General features: G+C 38.4%; 1 protein-coding gene across 1 annotated transcript in view; it reads right to left on the reverse strand.

Annotated features, from left to right (window-relative positions):
- The window catches only part of Cand1 (Cullin-associated and neddylation-dissociated 1), a 290969-nt gene that overhangs the window by 238677 nt on the left and 33886 nt on the right, over positions 1–18406 (reverse strand). The window contains exon 2 of the mRNA XM_090385031.1: positions 16956–17057. Within this exon, the coding sequence (XP_090241157.1) occupies positions 16956–17057 (102 nt within the window). The remainder of the gene's footprint in view (positions 1–16955; positions 17058–18406) is intronic.

Here is an 18406-nt window from a genome sequence, read left to right on the forward strand (position 1 = left end):
AGCATGATATTTTACCATCATTGCTTTTTAAATCGCATATGTGTATAGGATGAGTAGGTGCATTGTCCATCAGTAGCATTGCATATTGGGGTAAACCTTTTGATGCCAAATGTTCCTTGGTTCCTTTGGTCCTTGAGGTTGTTGCAGACATTATCTCAGATATGCCAGACAAGCTGTACTTGTTACCTGGGAGTCTGAAACGCTCAGGGAACTGATATTCAGGTGACACTCAAGTCAACTGGAACCAATTTTGGCAATTTCTGGTCGGTCTGTAACAGCCAAATCCTCTGCTTGCACCTTCACAATGGTGGGACTGTTAGTAATCTTGGGTACAAGCACACTGTGGGTGACCACCCGGGTGTGAACCAACATAAGCAGGGATCGAGGTGTGGCACCCACACCACATGGAGGAATGCCGCCCCTCTGTGTTACCAGCAATACTAGGTGGTAGATGACTCTTCAACCGGTGCAATACCATAACTTTGCTTATTGGAGGCTTGAAGTGGTGGAACCCATGTTTAGTCTCCAGAGCAAAGTTCTCGTCAACCCTTCCCCTTCTCTTCCATCATGCAGTATGACTGATGTCTTTTGAGGTTATGATGGACATCACAGAAAGATCCAAACTTCCTTACATTTTGAGGGTACAGCTCTAAAACAGTGTTCACAGGCCAGCTGCTAGTTAGTACACCAGACTGAACCTATTGGTAACTATCTGGGAGGATTTTGGATTAGGTAGTGTATACTCTTGCTACCTCTAATCTGCCAGATAGTGACTGGAGAGTCAGGATAGTGTGAATCGAGGGGGGGGGAGCTTGTCGAGGATTATGTCAAGCATATGGGTATATTCTTAACATGTGTATGCCATATCCAAAAATTTCATTACTTCATATAGCATACTTTTCTTACTATTGAATACACCATGAATTGTCAAAAGTAATAGTTAGCTTATCTGCAAAAAGATCCAAACCTCCCAAACATTTCCTAGTCCATTTCACAAATATACATGGTCTCAGTTCTAATCTCAATGATGTCCATTTCCACTTGCAGTCTGCTAAACCCTACGCACTTTTTCTGACAGAATCTCAGTTATCGGTTGATTCAACCACTGCTCATCTCAGTTGTCCAAATTATTAGCTGTATGATTCCTTTCGCCTCAAAGGCGGTACACTTGTGCATGTCTGTTCCAATATTTCCTGTAGGAGACTAAGCAATTTGGAATCTCTTCTTTTTTGATCTTAACCTGGCTTAAAATCTCTCTACCTCACACTGTAAAATTCATCTGTTGTGTCTACTGTTCTCCCAACTCCACTAATCACTTGGAGCTCTTTGACTTCCTCTCTTTGCAACTTTACTTTCTCCAGTCCAACTTTCCTAACAGTGAGTTAATTTTCCTTGGCGATTTTAAATGTTCACAACTCCAGCAGGCTTCCATTCTCTAGTCACAGACCCAGCTGGTCGAGATGCTGAGGCTTTTGCAATTACTAATCACCGCACACAGATTGTTCATTTACCAACCAGAATATCACACAGGCAACACGCTTGATCTTTTTCTCTCACAAAGAACCCTTCTAAATACACATTCAAAGTGAGTGGTCCTTTAGGCACCTCAGATCACAACTTGGTGATTGTCTCTTCTCCAATAGAAGCCTTTATCTCACGGCTATTCCCAACCTCTTGTTATTTGGCATTACAAGAATGGAAAATGGGATGACCTGCGAGATTTCTTTTCTTCTTTTCCTTGGTCGGATTACTGTTTCAAAACTTCTCATGTCAACATTTGCTCAGATTGCATCAGTGAAATTATTCTTGTAGGAATGGAATCCTTTATTTCACACTTCACTTTAAAATCTTGTCCTTTATCTAAACCTTGGTTTTCCAATAAATGTGCTACGGTTATTCAAGAGAAAAACGTTGCATATTGTAATTGGCAGTTATTAATCAGTCCAAATTAGATTTTGGACAGGCTAAAAGTAGAAAACATTCTTCTAGCCCTAATGGTAGCTGAGCATTCTGGTCTCATGCCAAAGCTATTGGCCACAACTTTTGCCCATCTCTGCTCCCACCTCTATCAAAACCAGATGCTTCTATTGTCACTTCAGCTATGGATAAAGCTGACCTTCTAGCATCCCATTTTTCTTCCAACTCATATATTAATGATCTTGGTAAAACACCTCCCAACATGCTCCATTCAATGCCTCCTGTGGTCTTCGTCAAAAGGATGTCAGAAAAATTTCGACTAATCTTGATGCTAAGAAAGCTCCGAGTCCTGATAGTATTTCTCCACTTATTCTCAAAACCAGTTCTCCTGAACTCACTTCAATTCTTTGCCACCTTATTTTCACTTTCTTGTTCCAAAGGTGTTTTTCCTTCTGCTTGGAAATTTGCTCATATCCAGCCAGTTCCTAAATAGGGTGACAAATCCCTCCCATCCAATTATCATCCCACTGCAATTACTTCTACTCTTTCTAAAGTAATGGAGAAATCAATTAGCCACCAACACTTAAACTACCTAGAAATCTTCCGTGTGATCAACCATCGCCAGTATGGATTCCGTCAGTGTCGATCCACTGTGATATTCTGGCTTATGTTACCCATTTATGGACAAATTCAATGGAAAAGTTCAGTGAAACACAAGCAGTTGCTCTTGACATCTCAAAGGCTTTCAATCGTGTTTGGCATAAAGGTCTTCTGAACAAGCTTCCATCTTATGGTTTGCCAACTGCTTTTTATAATTGGTTATCCAGTTTTCTCTCTGACCGCTCACTGAGGGTGATGGCTGTCTCCTAACGTCTCCACTAATGCTGTTGTCTGCCAAGGTTCAGATCTTTCCCACACTCTTTTCCTCTTGTATATTAATGACCTTCTTCCATTGACCAAAAATCCTATCCATAGTTTTGCCGATGATAGCACATTGCATTCCACTTTCCAGTTTGAGAAAGCTTGCCCTGCTCAATAAGCTTCAACTTCTCAAATATCCACTACCAATTCCTTGATTGCTGATCTCCAGGTAATTCTCCAGTGCGGCAAAGACAACTTAGTTGATTTCAATCCTTCTAAAACTCAGTCCTGCCTTATATCTCGCAAAAAGGATTCTTCAGCTGCTATGCTTATCTTTAGTGGCACCGATTTCTATTCTCTCTTGGCACAAGCACATTACATATATTGCTTCCTTTGCTTCTAAACAACTTGGTTTTCTCCTTCGTTCTCTGCGTTACTTTTCTTCCAAACAGCTGTTCACTCTGTACGAATCGCAAATCTGCCCCACCATGGAATATTGTTCCCACATCTGGGGCAGTGCCTCCAAAACCTCTCTCAGGCTTCTAGATTCCATTCAGAAGAGGCCAGTTAGGTTAATTAATGACTCATCTCTAACAGATTCTCTCCACTCTTCTGTCTCATAGACGCTCTGTTCCTGCTGCATGCCTTTTCTACTGATACTTCCACGTGCACTGTTCTTCTGAATTGGCTTTATAATTCCTGCTCTGTCTCTTTCAAAACAGTCCAAACATGTGCTGCCACCAGCCAACGTCCATTTACTGTCCAATTTCAAACTCACAGAACCAACTTTTCATCTTTGTTTATTCATTTAACTGCCATTTTCTGGAACAACCTTCCTTCATACGTATTTCCTGAAAATTACGGTCTACAGAAGTTCAAGTCCAAAGTCAACAATTATCTTGTTTCATCTTCTCAACCTCCAGCCAAAGCATGGTATTAAGTACTATAGGTTCTAATACCTCTCATGTTTGGGGATCTCATAATAATAATTAAAAAAAAAAAAAAAAAAACCATGTGATCTTATACCTGGTACAAATATTGTATGAGAAATATTTAACCGACAAAGCATTTAAATTAATATTTTTAAATGATCTAGGCTTTTTTGGTTTTCCTACAACAACCAAAGACACTTTATGATGCTGCTCGCATTAGCAGCACATACCATTACAATGATACGATATTTTAGCATCTTATATGCCGGTGCCATATGTTCAGCCATTGAGACCAGTGTCTTTTGAGATAGTGGGTTCCAATTAAAGCTTCTCCCATTGCAGTTGTATATTTGGTCTTTAACCAAACTTCGATCAGCTATTTCCTTCTGTAGTTTTTCACAATAAACAGAAACTGCTGCATATTCTGCACTTAGCCTCTCACCCTGGATCGACAAATGTCGAATACCATGGCACAACTTAATTTGTCCAACCATCTTATGCTAGCCTTGAAAGAAGGATCTCTGCTTAGTTTTTTTATTGATTTCAATGGCTTTTTCGATTATTATAGATTATCAAAATCTGTCATTTCAGGACTATCTGAAATATCTCTGTGAAAAAATAAGATGCTACGCAGTCATGGTTGCCAGGGTCACATGTAAAGAATGGGGCCTGAAAAAGCCAGTCCTCCAACTGTTCTACAAAACTATCTTCACTTCAATCGTCGCCTACGCATCCAGTGCATGGTTTCAAAAAACTACAACAGCAGTAAACAGATGTATCACAGACCAAATTCATAGATCCATCCTTCTAACCACCTCCCACGCCTGCCACACGGTGAGCACACATGCTCTGCAGGTGCTTGCTGACTCTCCAGCTGGACTTAGAAATCTTATGTCATGGCCTACTGTACTACCTACACAAAGGTACCCCTGCAGACTTTTCTGGGGTTCACTATTGACCTAACCAGCAACAGAAATGTGGAAAAGAAGAGGATACAAATTTACCTGCAGCAGGCATGGCAGGAAAGGTGGAGCACCTCTCAAAAGGGAGACATCACAAAGAAGTTTCTACCCAATATTGAACGAAACTAACCAGCCTCAAACTGGTTCTCCCCAGGTCTACAGGTAACTTACCTCTTAGCTGGACAAGGAGCAATTAATGCCAAACTATCTCTACTTGGGATCCAGGATGATCAAACTTGCATTTTCAGGGGGCTGGAGAGCTGGCAGCACCACATGTATGACTGCTACCTCTATGAAGACCTACGTGGTGTTTTAAACACCAGGATCCACTACCTACCACAGGGAGAAGAACACCACCTCCTAGACACGGAGTACCAAGCCTTCTCGGATTATGCTCAGGCATTGTTCGCAAGGAGGAAAAACCAAATCACTGCCACCCACTACCACTATAACCAGAGAACATCTGTTCTTCAGCTCGCTTGAACTGGGACACCAGAAATGACCCACCCCCAAGAATTAGAAGATGACTACCAAACTTGGACACCCCATCAGCTGGGTCTATGTGAACAAGACACATTCCTGAGAACTGGAAGACTTAGGAAATGAATGACACAAAGGCAAAGAACCAGCATGGATGTGACCCCAGTCTCACAGATGACAACACTGACATGACCACCAGAAAAGACTCCCACCAACATGGTCTATGTATTAACAAGACTCACTACTGAGAACTGAAAGACTTAGGAAATAAACCACACTAAGGTAAAGGACTAACATGGACGCCACTAGCAAGTGTCTATGTATAGTTTTCCTACAGATGCCTATTGGTGATCGCACCGGACTCCCTTGCCTGGTGCCTTTCCACCTTCCAATACTTTCTCCTGGTGAGGCATGGGCCTCACCAGGAGCAAGATTTCTCCTGAAGGCAACCCCAGAAGTCAGTGAGGCCTCACTGACTTCTGGGGTTGCCTACACTATCATCCCCATATTTCTACCTTAAACCCCCCAGCCTTCAGTCTCCCCCTGCACTATCTTTACGCCAGCAAATGTCCCACACACAAAAACTTATGTCCAAATTACTGTTCGCCCATATTTTGGGCCTTTATTATGCAAGCGGTAACCCCCCCTCACATAACAATCATCAAACTGATGAAGATGGATATATGTATATGCACGTATATGGATCTGCCTGTATGTAAGTGCATATAAAAGAGTGCGCACATTTTTTTTTTTTTTTTTTTTAGGTCCTAGCCACTGAAAGCTCAGGAAATTAGGTGGCAGAACCTGCCAGAGCAATTCCAAAACTATTAGTTTCCTGGTCTGCCTCCACGGGAAAAAAGTGGGGCAACGTTGGGCCTCAGCAGGCGTCCAACGGCTAAATGGCCAGAAGAACAACGGTAAATAACACTACACGTAGACAATGTCCATACACTTTTAAATCTCTGGCCTTCCCAGCGAACTGGTACCACAATGAAAGCAGTGTGAAGATGGGGGAAACCCCTGGTGCCGCTAGACATCAATACACTTTACAATCAGTGGTTTCCATTTTCAACACGATGTTTTCAATTTTGTCTGCATCACGCTTTATAGCATTTACTGTTATTCTTCCTATTCCATAAACAGATGCTATACTTGTAGCACTTGCACCTTTTCTTAGACGATTGATTATTTCAATTTTTTGTGATAATCCCAACACTACTCACGTTTCTGTCATTTCAATGGGTTTACTACAAAAATTATTAAAATATGAAACAAGAGGTTAAAGTAAAGACTGAGTGACACATTGTGCCAATATCACAATGCATTACAGCACAGTGGGGTTAAGTGATGGTTAACAGAGACTGATGGTAAATAGGGTGACAGACAATCGAAGTTCTACTGTATATTGAAAGTTTCAATTTTGTACGTAGAGTAGAAATTATAAAAATAATTAGTTAATTTCAGAATGGGCTATTTTCTCCTTTTGCCAAAAAAGCTCTAAAAACAGACTGGACTGAAGTTTCCCAAAAATTCAATCTGTATGCTGGTAAAAGAGTGTTATAGTGAGAGATACAGGTTATAATATAAGAAGAGCGTTATAACAAATCAGTGTAAAGCAAATTGCATTATAACAAGGGCATGCTGTAATCCAAAATAATAACCAAAGAATATAATAATAAACAAACAAAAAATAATAAAAATAAAGGGGAAAAATATATATAAAAAAAGAAATATAAAAAAGTAGATAATAAAACAGACTAATGTGCTTTCCACCTAATGTAAGTAACTATCCAGTGGATTTCTGCATTTCTTCAAGCTGCTGAATTTCTTAACTACCCAGGGAGGTAATTGTTCCTGTAATGAACAACTTCCTGGCTAAAAGAAAATTTACAATCCAGTCTAAACTACTTCCTCTGCAATTTGAATTTATACCCCTGGTTCTATAATCCTTTATAACAGTGAAAATTTTCCCTTCATTTATTTTATTATCCCCTCTAAGATGTCTGGTTGCTAAGCTCTGTAGCCCACGTAATCAAAGTCTTTCCTCATACAGTCACCCTTTTTGAAGATCTCACCATGTGGGTTGCCAGTCCGTGGACCCTTTCCAGAAGTTCAATTTCTTTTCTTTTTTAGATGAGATCTCCATACTTAGACACAATTATGACCACCCTATGTCTACAGGCTATTGTTTGATAAATCAATTATAAGGCACCATGGACTTTCTAGGCTACCTGTTAACAGAGCTCAAAGAACTTCATATCTGCTTGTATTATAAACTTCCTGATCCCTTTCTTCCTCTATTTTTAATTCAACCCCACAAAGTGTAAACATTATTTTGGGGTTGCTATTCCCAAACACCTTGTATTCTGCTGAATTAAAAGATAGCAGCCACTTTTCTGACCATCCTTGAAACCTGTCCAAGTCATCCTAAAGGAGTCCTGCTTGACACAAATCGTTAACACCTCTCCCTCAATATTTTGACATCAGTCCTTCTATCTCCTTATTGATGTTCACAAAAATCAGAAACAGTGGTCCAAGTATGTTCATTAATCACAAACATCTACCTACAGCCACCCTGCAATTCATCTTAGAACCTTTGTAATCCAACATGTTCCAGCTTATACAGTAACCTCTTATGAGAGACTGAGTGAAATGCCTTGCTAAATTTCAAATAAACTATCTGGATTTTAGTTAATTATTACTGGATTTGGATAATTATGTGAAATAGCTAAAAGTTTAGTTAAACATGATTTTTCCTTATACCATGTTGTGTTTCCTTCAGAATGTCACTTCTATATAAATGTCTCTGGATAGAACTTTTAATCATTGGTACCAAGATTTTCCTCACCAGTGAATACAAACTACTGGTCTGTAGTTACTGACTTCGCTCTTAGAACTGCCTTTAGTATTGGACATATGCAGACAATCCAGAGGAATCTCTCTCAACTCCAATGAGGCATTCATAATTAACCTCAGTGGTATAATGCACTCTCTAACTACCTCCTTCAATATTACTGGGTATATATCATCAACTCCAGGATACTCACTTGCCTTTATGCTTGAAAGTTTTTCTAATATACAGTAATCTATATTTTTGAAATCGCTAATTTCATACACCGATGAGCCAAAACATTATGACCAGCGAGTCGTAATGCAAATCGAAGCAACTGCAGATGAACTACAGCGCGTGCACGGGTCAGGACACTGTATAAAAACATCTTCAGATGGGAAAGGCAGCAGACTTAAGCGATTTTGACAAAGGCCAAATTGTAATGGCCAGATGACTGGGTCAGAGCATATCTGAAACGGCACGGCTGGTGGGGTGCTCACAGTCAGCCATGGTAAGTACCTACCAAAAGTGGTCAGAGGAGGGAAAACCCATGAACCGCCGGCGAGGTGTTGGACGGCCACAGCTCACTGATGCTCGAGGTGAGCGAAGGCTCTCCTGGATGGTATGTGGCAACAGAAAAGCGATTGTGGTGCAACTCACCTGTAATAATTGGACTGCTGGTGACGGGAGTAATGTGTCACAATACACGGTATATCGAACCCTGCTGAAAATGGGGCTGCACAGCCACAGGCCACTCCCAGTGTCCACAATAGGAATGCAAGCATCAAAACTGGACCTTGAGTGACTGGAAGAAGGTCGTCTGGTTCGATGAATCACGTTTCCTGTTACACCATGTGGACGGCCGGGTACGTGTGCATCGTTTACCTTGGGAAGTGATGGCACCTAGATGCACAGTGGGACGAAAACAAGCTGGTGGTGGCGGTGTCATGCTTTGGGCGATGTTCTGATGGGATACCCTGGGTCCAGTCATACATGTGCCAGGCCCTCTGATGGCGGTGTCATGCTTTGGGCGATGTTCTGATGGGATACCCTGGGTCCAGTCATCCATGTGCCAGGCCCTCTGATGTCTAACAACTACCTAAACATCATTGCTGACCAGGTACACCCTTTCATGGCAACAGTCTTATCCTCTGGCAGTGCCAAGGGGAAGACTGTTGCTGTCTTTCAGCAGGATAATGTGCCATGCCACACTGCCCAGATTGTTTGAGACTGGTTCTGCGAACCAGTCTCAAAGCAATCTGTGGCATGTCAACTGTGGACATTACAGGATCTGCCGGTTATGTGTTGGTACCAGATACCACAAGGAACATTCGGAAATCTTGTAGCATCCGTGCCTCGCCGGGTACAAGCTGTTTTGGCTGCACGTGAAGGATTGTTATTTGGTTTTTAGGAGCATTAGCAGCTAAGGCCATATTGCTCCAGGGAGATATGTGGTGGTCATTCCCCGACCTTTCAGCATCCTCCATATTTGGTGGGCACAGGCTCCAACCCCGGTCTAATCAAGAAGCATGTTGCTGCTCCTGCCCACCTGGCTACGGAGGCGCCACACGCACGTGAAGAACCAACATCATATAAGGTAGGTGGTCATAATGTTTTGGCTCATCGGTGTTTGTCTTAACCTCACTTGCACAGCCTCTCCTCGCCATGAAGGGCCTTTCTTCAGTAAAGATTAATGCAAAGTACCTATTCAATTCATTAGCAGATTTAAGACTTCCCCATACCCATTAGAAAAGGTTTGATCTGATTTCTTCATATGCACATACAGGGAAAACTCCATGTTTGCATTGTTTGCTCTCTTAGAGAGGGTGCTTTCTCATACTAATCCTTTGCCACCCTAACCTTTTCTGTGGTACTTTTACAGATTAACTTTTAGCTGTTGTCTGACAACAGCTTACTTTTCATTGCTCTAACTTCCCTATGCCATCTTTTCTGCTCTATTAGACTGGCCAGCACTGTATCCATCCATCTTGGCATTCTCCTCATTCTATATTTTCTTAATGGTGTATTCATGGCTTCTGTGATTATTGCTTTAAAAGGTATCCTATAATTTTAATGTTTTCACCCTCCCCATTTGATGGATGCCATGTAGTCAAACACCTCTTTCCTGAAATTAAAACCAGTGCTTTTAATTATTGCAGCATCTTTCTTCATCTCCGGTAATAGATTCAGTCAGCCCACATTTTTCTTGATATCTCAAGATTTTGTGGCGGTAACAACTTTTGGACATTGTAATAAACACCACTTATTTTAATCATTACTTAATTTTGTTCTCCACATAATGTAATCAAACCTCCCATGCAAATATTGCGAAATGCAAGTAATTTTTCGAGATATTACTATTCCAGTTACAAAATTAAAGTCCCAATCCCTTCCCTTCTCCTTTATGATGAGTTATATCATTGACCTACAAGGTTACAATATATATATATATTTTTTTTTTTTCAATATACGTTACCCTCTAAAAAAGTATCTGAACATGTTTTCATAGTGGTCTACTGGACCCACCACAATAAACATGTGATTCAGATTAGAATTATAGGAAAGTGTATGAGCAGCACGAGTTAGTTGTTCTTATCATGGAACATAGAGCCTCGGCAACTGATTTCAAATAAGCAAATGGGTGAAAAAAAAAAAAAAAAAAAAATGGTACTGGTGTTCGACACAGAAAAAGTGTGAAGTACCACATTTTAGCGGTAGTAAACTGAAAGCAGTGGGTATGAAAGAAGCTACATGCGATCTGACATGAAATAGAATAGCTTGCAGTATTCTGTCTACAACATACAAGAATTTTTCCAGCAGGAAGCAAAGAGATGATTATCCCATTGTATAATAAAATGGTTAGGCTACATCTGGAATACTGCATATACATTTGGACGCCTCATCTTAGGAAGGACAGAGCTATTGGAAAAAGGTGCAGAGAAGAACAAGGTTAACTGGGGGTACAAAAGAATGTGCTTACCAAGAAAGACAGGGTTTCTGTAAACTGCAGTGCATAAGGTTTTAACAAGGTAAAATAAACTAAATGCTGATGGCATCTTTATCAAATGATACACACACACACAGGGACATAAATTTAAATTCAAAAGGATGGTTGCAGAATAGATGTGCAGAAATTTGCATTCAGCAGAAGAGTAATTGATTTCAGGAATAAACTTCCACTTAATGTTTTGGACTTGGGTAATTTCAATAAACTTTAAAAGGTTATTTAAGAAAATGGATAAATTATTATTATTATTTTTTTTTTTTTTTGTTGGTGCTACATAAGCTTTCCTCTACATCCTGTTGCCAACATCAACACTATACAGTGATCAAAATTAACTTCTCAAGAAGGAAATTCTTTTAAATAAAGAAAAATACATTGAACCTATAGGATATATTTCTTGGGACCAAATAATTTGAATTTTTTAGGTAGGATAACATCATAAGAGACAGCCTCATAAATGAGTACCATTGTACAAATGCTTGAACATTCATTTCTTGAACTGAGGCCTTTTGCTTTTCTCACACCTAAATGAAAGTAAATAAATAAGGACCCAAGTACCAATGGTATTCACCAAATAACAAAGGTGACAAAGGAGTGTTAAACCATTAGGGCTAATCATGAGCCCAGAGAGCCAAGAATGAGATCGGTAACTACTGACTAGTTATTCTGAACTCTGTGGCAGGGAAGGTAATAAAATCTTTGCTCAACGGAGCATCATATTATATAAGATCACTTTGAGAGGTGATCTTATATAATATCCTAAATGGATCTCAATACTGCTGCATGAAGGGAACATCTTGTTTAACCAACCGCGATAAACTACTATGGTATGGTCATGCAGGAGATAAATGCAAGAAACAACCCTGATATTATATACTTGGACTTTAGCAAAGCAGTCTCACGTGGGAAGCTACTGTACCAACTAGAGAATATTGGGATTATGCCAAGGTGGAACACACAAGGCCCCTCAGCTTTCAGTGTAGGAGGATTTCTTGTTTCTCATTTTCTCAATTGATAAATGAGAATAAAGCATATAATGGTGAAATCTGCAAATGATAAGAAGGCTGGGAGTGTGGTTAACAACACTAGTCAGTACGATGTAATAGAGTACAGGCTATGTGGATGGTGGGAGAAACAGCAGTTAGTACAAGTTTTTTTATCTTTCTTCATCTTTATTCAATTTATTATCAAGAAATTTAATAACGATATTAAGATTCTTGAAAATGTAAAAATATGAGATGTAATTAGAACAGCAAAGGAATATCCATGATGTGACACAGATGTGAATTACTGGGATTAAAAACTAGGCATTTCGGGGCAAGCAAAATGAACAATGGCAGAATATTCACATTACAATGAGAAACAAAACCATGATACATAAATATAACCTAAATGGGGGAAGTAATATATTTGACCCTGGGAGGTATACATTTGTTCAGCCTGTTATTATCCACTGGAATAAACTGCTTCAGCGGGTGACTGAAGTCCGGTGAAATTTAAGGGGCATACGGATCATTATTTTCTGGTGGTAGTGGGAAGTCATAGTATTTGCTCTTTATATCAGCTCTACTCAAAACCTGGGGGTTTGTCAATGATATATAGGAATTTTGCTAGCAGGGAAAAGGAGGTGATTGTCTTCTGTATAAGGCAATGGTCAGGCCACGCCTTGAGTACAGGTCTGGAGGCCTCATTTTAGGAAGGATGTAGATTTGCTTGAGTGTGTACAGAGAAGGGCAACAAGATTGGTGAGGGGAATGAAGGGATCCTCTTACCAAGAGAGGCTTAAGTTCTGCAAATTGCAGTGGCTGGAGACTAGGCACCTGCACGGTGACTTCTGATGGGATTCTTCCACTTGTTCAGATTAACCTAAGGGGGCATAAATTCAAATTAAGAAAAGCCAGATGTAGAATAGATGCGCGGAAATTTGCCTTTAGCCAGCAGGTGGTTAATTGCTGGAACAAACTTCCGTCTGTCGTTGTGGAAGTTGACAGGTTAAATACATTTAAGGAGGAACTGGACAGGCATTTGGAGGGAATGGTGTGATTTTTTTTTTGGCTGATGCTGCATAAGCTCATATACACTTGCTTTCTTGCATCACATGCTACTACTACTACACTTTCAGGAAGATGTTATCCATCTTTACAAACTTTGCACTCTCTGGAAGACGTAGAATGGAAAAGGATGGCAGAACGAGTTTAAATTGGGTTTTAAGATAAAAATAGTGTTCAGGCTCATCTTTTCCTGGTGTGAATTGCTCTATGTCACTCATCATATCACCCCTTGATCGTGATTTTTTGGGATTGCTATTAATTAAGGAACCTGCTATGTGTTCTTCAAACGAACTTTCACATTTTGGAAGACGCACCCCGCACTGACGTTATTGTGCCCATATCATTGTTTTCTTTGTTTCCCCGAGAGGATTCTATTGTCAACTTATAGCATTTTCTTTGAATAGTTAAAAGAAAAGGAAAATTATGAAGATAAGTTCTCTTCAATTGGCATATGTTTTTATCCTAGGAAGCCTGTTTGGCCTTACAGGGACTGATGATGCCTTCTGGGAAAGATTTTCTCTGTGATAATTGTATCCGAGACATTTACTGTATTTAAACCTGTATAATTGATAGGTACCCTTAATTAGGATCAGTCAAAGTTAATATTACTTCATGATGATGGTCTCCTTTGAGATGATGGTTCCATGAAGATGTGGACCTCATGAATCTGACTGTTGACAGAGGACTGCTTCACTATCCTCATTTTTTTTTTTTTTTTTACTTTAGCCTTACTTATGTCTCAACTTCCTTTTATGGTGGATCCATCTGTTTGATCCACTTCTATACTATAATTAGATCCTTCTCTCATCAGATCCCTTATTTATCCTACTATAAATATTATTTCATTTTCTTCTCCCATGCCTCCCTGAGGCTTTGTCTCAGGTGGGTGCAGCAAGATGTTAGTAGATCCTGGCTGCCTCCACGTGACAGGGATAAGGGGTGGGAAACGGTGACCAGGTGTTGCTGCTTCTCACCTGCTAAGAGCCATATGCCAGTCGACTACACAACAACAGAACATATCATTACAAGTACACACCCAACACACTACATACAAGTGGCCGGCTTTGGTGCAAGCTTCTTCACAAGATGAACAACAGTGGCTAATGGGGGAACCCTGGGGTCTGCCACAACAACACATGAAATCCCTGGTGGTAGTGGGAAGAGTATGACACGTGGCAAATATAGGCAAGTTTCCTTTTCTTCTTTTTTCTGCCAATTCAAAAATTCAAAAAAAAAAAAAAAAAAAAAAAAAATCAAGGAAGGTAGCCAAAGCCTACCTTCTTTGAATCTTAACTTTTACTAATACTGAATTATTACATAATTTTGGGAGGCTTACTAAGCTGCTAATTTAACCAAATAATGATAAACCAAGGAATGGTAAGTTTAAATATTGTCATATATTGTTATTTTGAAAAGTATTTGCTTTACTATTTGTAATGTTTAATTTAATCTACACAAATAGCAATACAGGAATCCCTCATCGACCAGTCTTTAAAGTCTCACAGAAAACGAGGAATTGAGAGAAAACAATGTATGCCAATAAAATATATAAAATAAAAAAATAGGAAAAAAAAAAAAAAAACCCTTCATTTTCACGGCATAAACAAAATAAATATTCTATTTATACTCCGGAAAGCCCACATAGTCAGCACAGTTCACAAGATAAAGAATACATGAAACTGCATCATATTTAGCAGTCATGCAGACTTGAACTATGGTCAAAGTACATGTAATTGTGTACCCTCACACTTGACCTCTAGGCTATGGCGGCCAAAATTGATAAGTCTATCAAGTACTTTTATCTTCTGTTTCAATGTAATTACTTTCTCACTTTTCACACATTTACTTTTATCACTTACTGAATGTTTTGTGGGCATAATAAAGCCTAAATAAATTTTAGTTAACATAAAAGATGGCAATCTTTATGAGGGGAGTTCAAAAAAGATTTTTATTATCCAGAAGTAGCTGTGATTAATCCTGGAAGATCCCTGTATTAGCATCAAAGAACTAGCTGCACAGCTTCAAATTAGTGTAGGGTCTGTGGAGAATATCATCCGTTAACAGTTATTTATGAGTAAAGTGTCTGCTAGATGGGTTCTCAGACTTTGACCCTTTACCGGAAGAAGGAAAGAGAACAATGTGCACACGAAATGTTGATGTGCCAGGAAAAGACAGCATGGGATAGTTAGAACAATGAAAAGTATTGAAGCCTACAACAGGTACAATTTGATCAGTAATAGTACCACAAATAAGGTTAGGAAAGTCAAGGCTGTGTAGGAGAAAGCACTGGCTAAGAGAGCAAAGAATGGGGACAAGAAATTTTATGTATGTGAATGAAAAAGAAACTAATCAGAAAGAACCATTGTGCACTTGGTAAGAGAAAGTCTTAAATAACTGAGCTGATGGATGAACAGAATAGGTACTTTACTGACAAAAGACTCTTCGCTCTGAGAAGAGGCTAAGCCATATGAAATTAGTGATTTCGTAATTACATACGACTGTTTATTAGAAAAACTTTTAAGCATTAAGACAAGTAAGGCTCCCAAAGTCAAATGGCATATACCCTGTAGTTTAGAGGGAGAGCACCAGGAAGTGTATTGAACCATTGAGGTTAATTATGAGGGCATGTTTAGACTCAGCGATTCCTTTGGATTGGAAGGTGCCAACATATCACTAATACATAAAGGTGGTTCTAAGAGTGAAGTTGGTAATTACAGACTGATTAGTCTGCCTTCACTGGTAGAGAAAATCTTAGAGGCAGTGATTAAGAGTGCAATCCAGGGACATTTAGATATATGGCATTCTGAAGGACACACAACTTGGTTTTGTTAAAGGAAAACCATTTTTCCTATCTTAGTTAAATATGATTTTTCCTTAACAAAGGCTATTTTGATACAGTTACTCGTGAGCTGGATGTACGGAAAAATTGACAGTTTATTTGGATTTTAGCAAAGCATTTAACTTAGTTCTTCATGAGAGGTTACTGTATAAGCTGGAACATGTTGGGATTACTGGAAAGATTCTAAGATAAATTGTCAGGTGGATTAAAATTAAAAAGAGGGGGAAAGCTGTCATAAGGTGTGCCCACGAATGTGGGTTTAAAAGATTGTTGCATCCTCCTTATACTTTAACTTTGCACCCTTGGATTTCTTTTTCTTTCCTGTCCTGAAGTCCTTTCTTTGAGGATAATACTTTGCTGCTGATGATGATGAGGTGATCTCTGCTGCCGAGTCATGGTTTGAAGGAGAGTCACAGGATTTCTACAAAACTGGGAAGTTTATTGAGAGGTGAAAAAAATGTGTCATTTTGTCTGGTGACCACGTTGAAAAGTTGTAATGCATGGAGTTTGTTTCAACCTTCTATTACAACTACTTCTGGGTAAATACAAATATTTTTGAACCTACCTGTAAACTTTTGTGAAAACAAGTCCAAAATAGATCTGGGAAAAATAAATAAGTCAAAAACACAAAAATCTCAAAGCACATTTTCACAAGCAGTATTGTATATATGGCACTTAAAAGTGAATCACTGAGAAGGCTGAGTGTAAACAAATTCCATCCTTCTGTAATAAATAATAGAAACCTCCTCCCCATTATTTATAGGAGGTGGTAGCAATAAGTGTCATGCTTTGTTTAAGCGGACTGGACTGAATACTATATACATTATTTTTTATTTATCATTTTTAAAATTTTTTTTTGCAATCAAATACAAATTCAAGTTCCCAAATCCACAGTTGGCAAGGAATAACTACAATTGACAAGGATTAGCAAAGGCTTCACTCACATGAAAAAGTTAACTGTTCAGATGCTATGAGGAAGAGAAATGATTCAGTTACAGAGAAAAGATAATTTTCAAAAAAAAAAAAAAAAACTAATGAATTTTTTTTACTACATACAAATATATTTAACAAAATAATACCTTTCTTTCACTATCATCATCTAACTTGATAGAATCTTTTTGTAATTCAGCCATCAAATCATTTGTTGCCATAAAGCGAAAGTCTTTATCACTGGAAGTCATCTAAAAATTTAGAGAAAAAAGCAAAAATGTTTACATGACAGAAAAAAAAAAAAAACCAGTCAAGACTTTTTCACAGAGTATCAATTCTAAATAAAGAACTTTATAAAATTAGCTCAGGAAAATGTTTGCTACTTAATAATATTGCTTTGATTTCTCTTGCAATGTGAGATGTCAGAAGTGAGGCAGTCGAGGAAATTATTTTTTTTTTCTGAATAACACGACTGCTGTTACAAAGATATTTGTTTTTATCATTCATCAGTGACAGAATAAAGCAGCATTTCCAAAACTGTGTTCTGCAAAAAAAAATTGCAATTAATAATTAAAAAAATAAAATAAAATTTTGCATATTTGTAACATACACCACTTTTGTATCATTATAATATTTAACATAATTTTTCTTCGGTTATTAATATAACGGCATAGCCTAATAATCAAATAGACCACAGAACACTATTTTGGCAAGTTTTGCATAGAGGTAGGCATAGAGGTAACGACATCTATAAAAAAGTAATCTAATATGCCATTCGTATGCGATTTAGCCTGGTGTACAAGGGAGATTGGGAAACAAACCAATATAACTAAACTCACTTCCTTGTATAAATTTTTTTTTGATAATTATTAGTATTTCGAAATATTATTATTAAAATATGTGACCATGGATTTATGGTTGAAAAAAAGGAACTTTAAAACGAGAAGAAAAGTACTTCTAGTAGTGCAACTGTGGTTAATGAAAACGAACACAATATTGTCACACTTCAAAGTGAGGATGAACAATTGCAGACTTTTGTTCTCCAAAAATCCAATGTGAAAAAACAGGAATCAACTAATAAAAAAAAGTATGACAGTTATTTGAATTTTAGCTTTACACGTGTTGGAAATAAAGATGCTTCTGATGCACAGTGCATTGTATGTAATAAAATATTAGCAAACAGTTCTTTGGCTCTAGCTAAACTTGTGTTTCTAAGTGTTCCGTGAATATGTTGTGAGATGTAAAGAGTTCCATGACTAAAAAGTTTGGGAAATGCTGGAATAAAGAATAGAGTATAAAACATTTCTCTCTCTTTCCCCCCCCCCTTTAAAAATATAAATTTTTTTTAATGTAATGAAATAGCACACCTGCTGGAGGTATTAAATAATAAGGAATATTAAAAGTGCTTTTCCAACATATATAAATAATATTTAGTAACAGTACATTCAACTGTTAAACTTTATAGAGGTAGCATTTATAATTTTGCTCTGGTGGAATTCTATTATTAGAATAATAAAGATAGGAATTTACCTGAGAGTGAAAAAAGTATTTGATAGCTATACTACAAATATCGGTTTTAAATGCTGACTAGCTTTTGTTA

Source organism: Mastigoproctus giganteus, chromosome 11 (assembly GCF_048544385.1).
Source record: "Mastigoproctus giganteus isolate SK-2022 chromosome 11, ASM4854438v1, whole genome shotgun sequence".
In the NCBI taxonomy this organism is placed as follows: Eukaryota; Metazoa; Arthropoda; class Arachnida; order Uropygi; family Thelyphonidae; genus Mastigoproctus; species Mastigoproctus giganteus.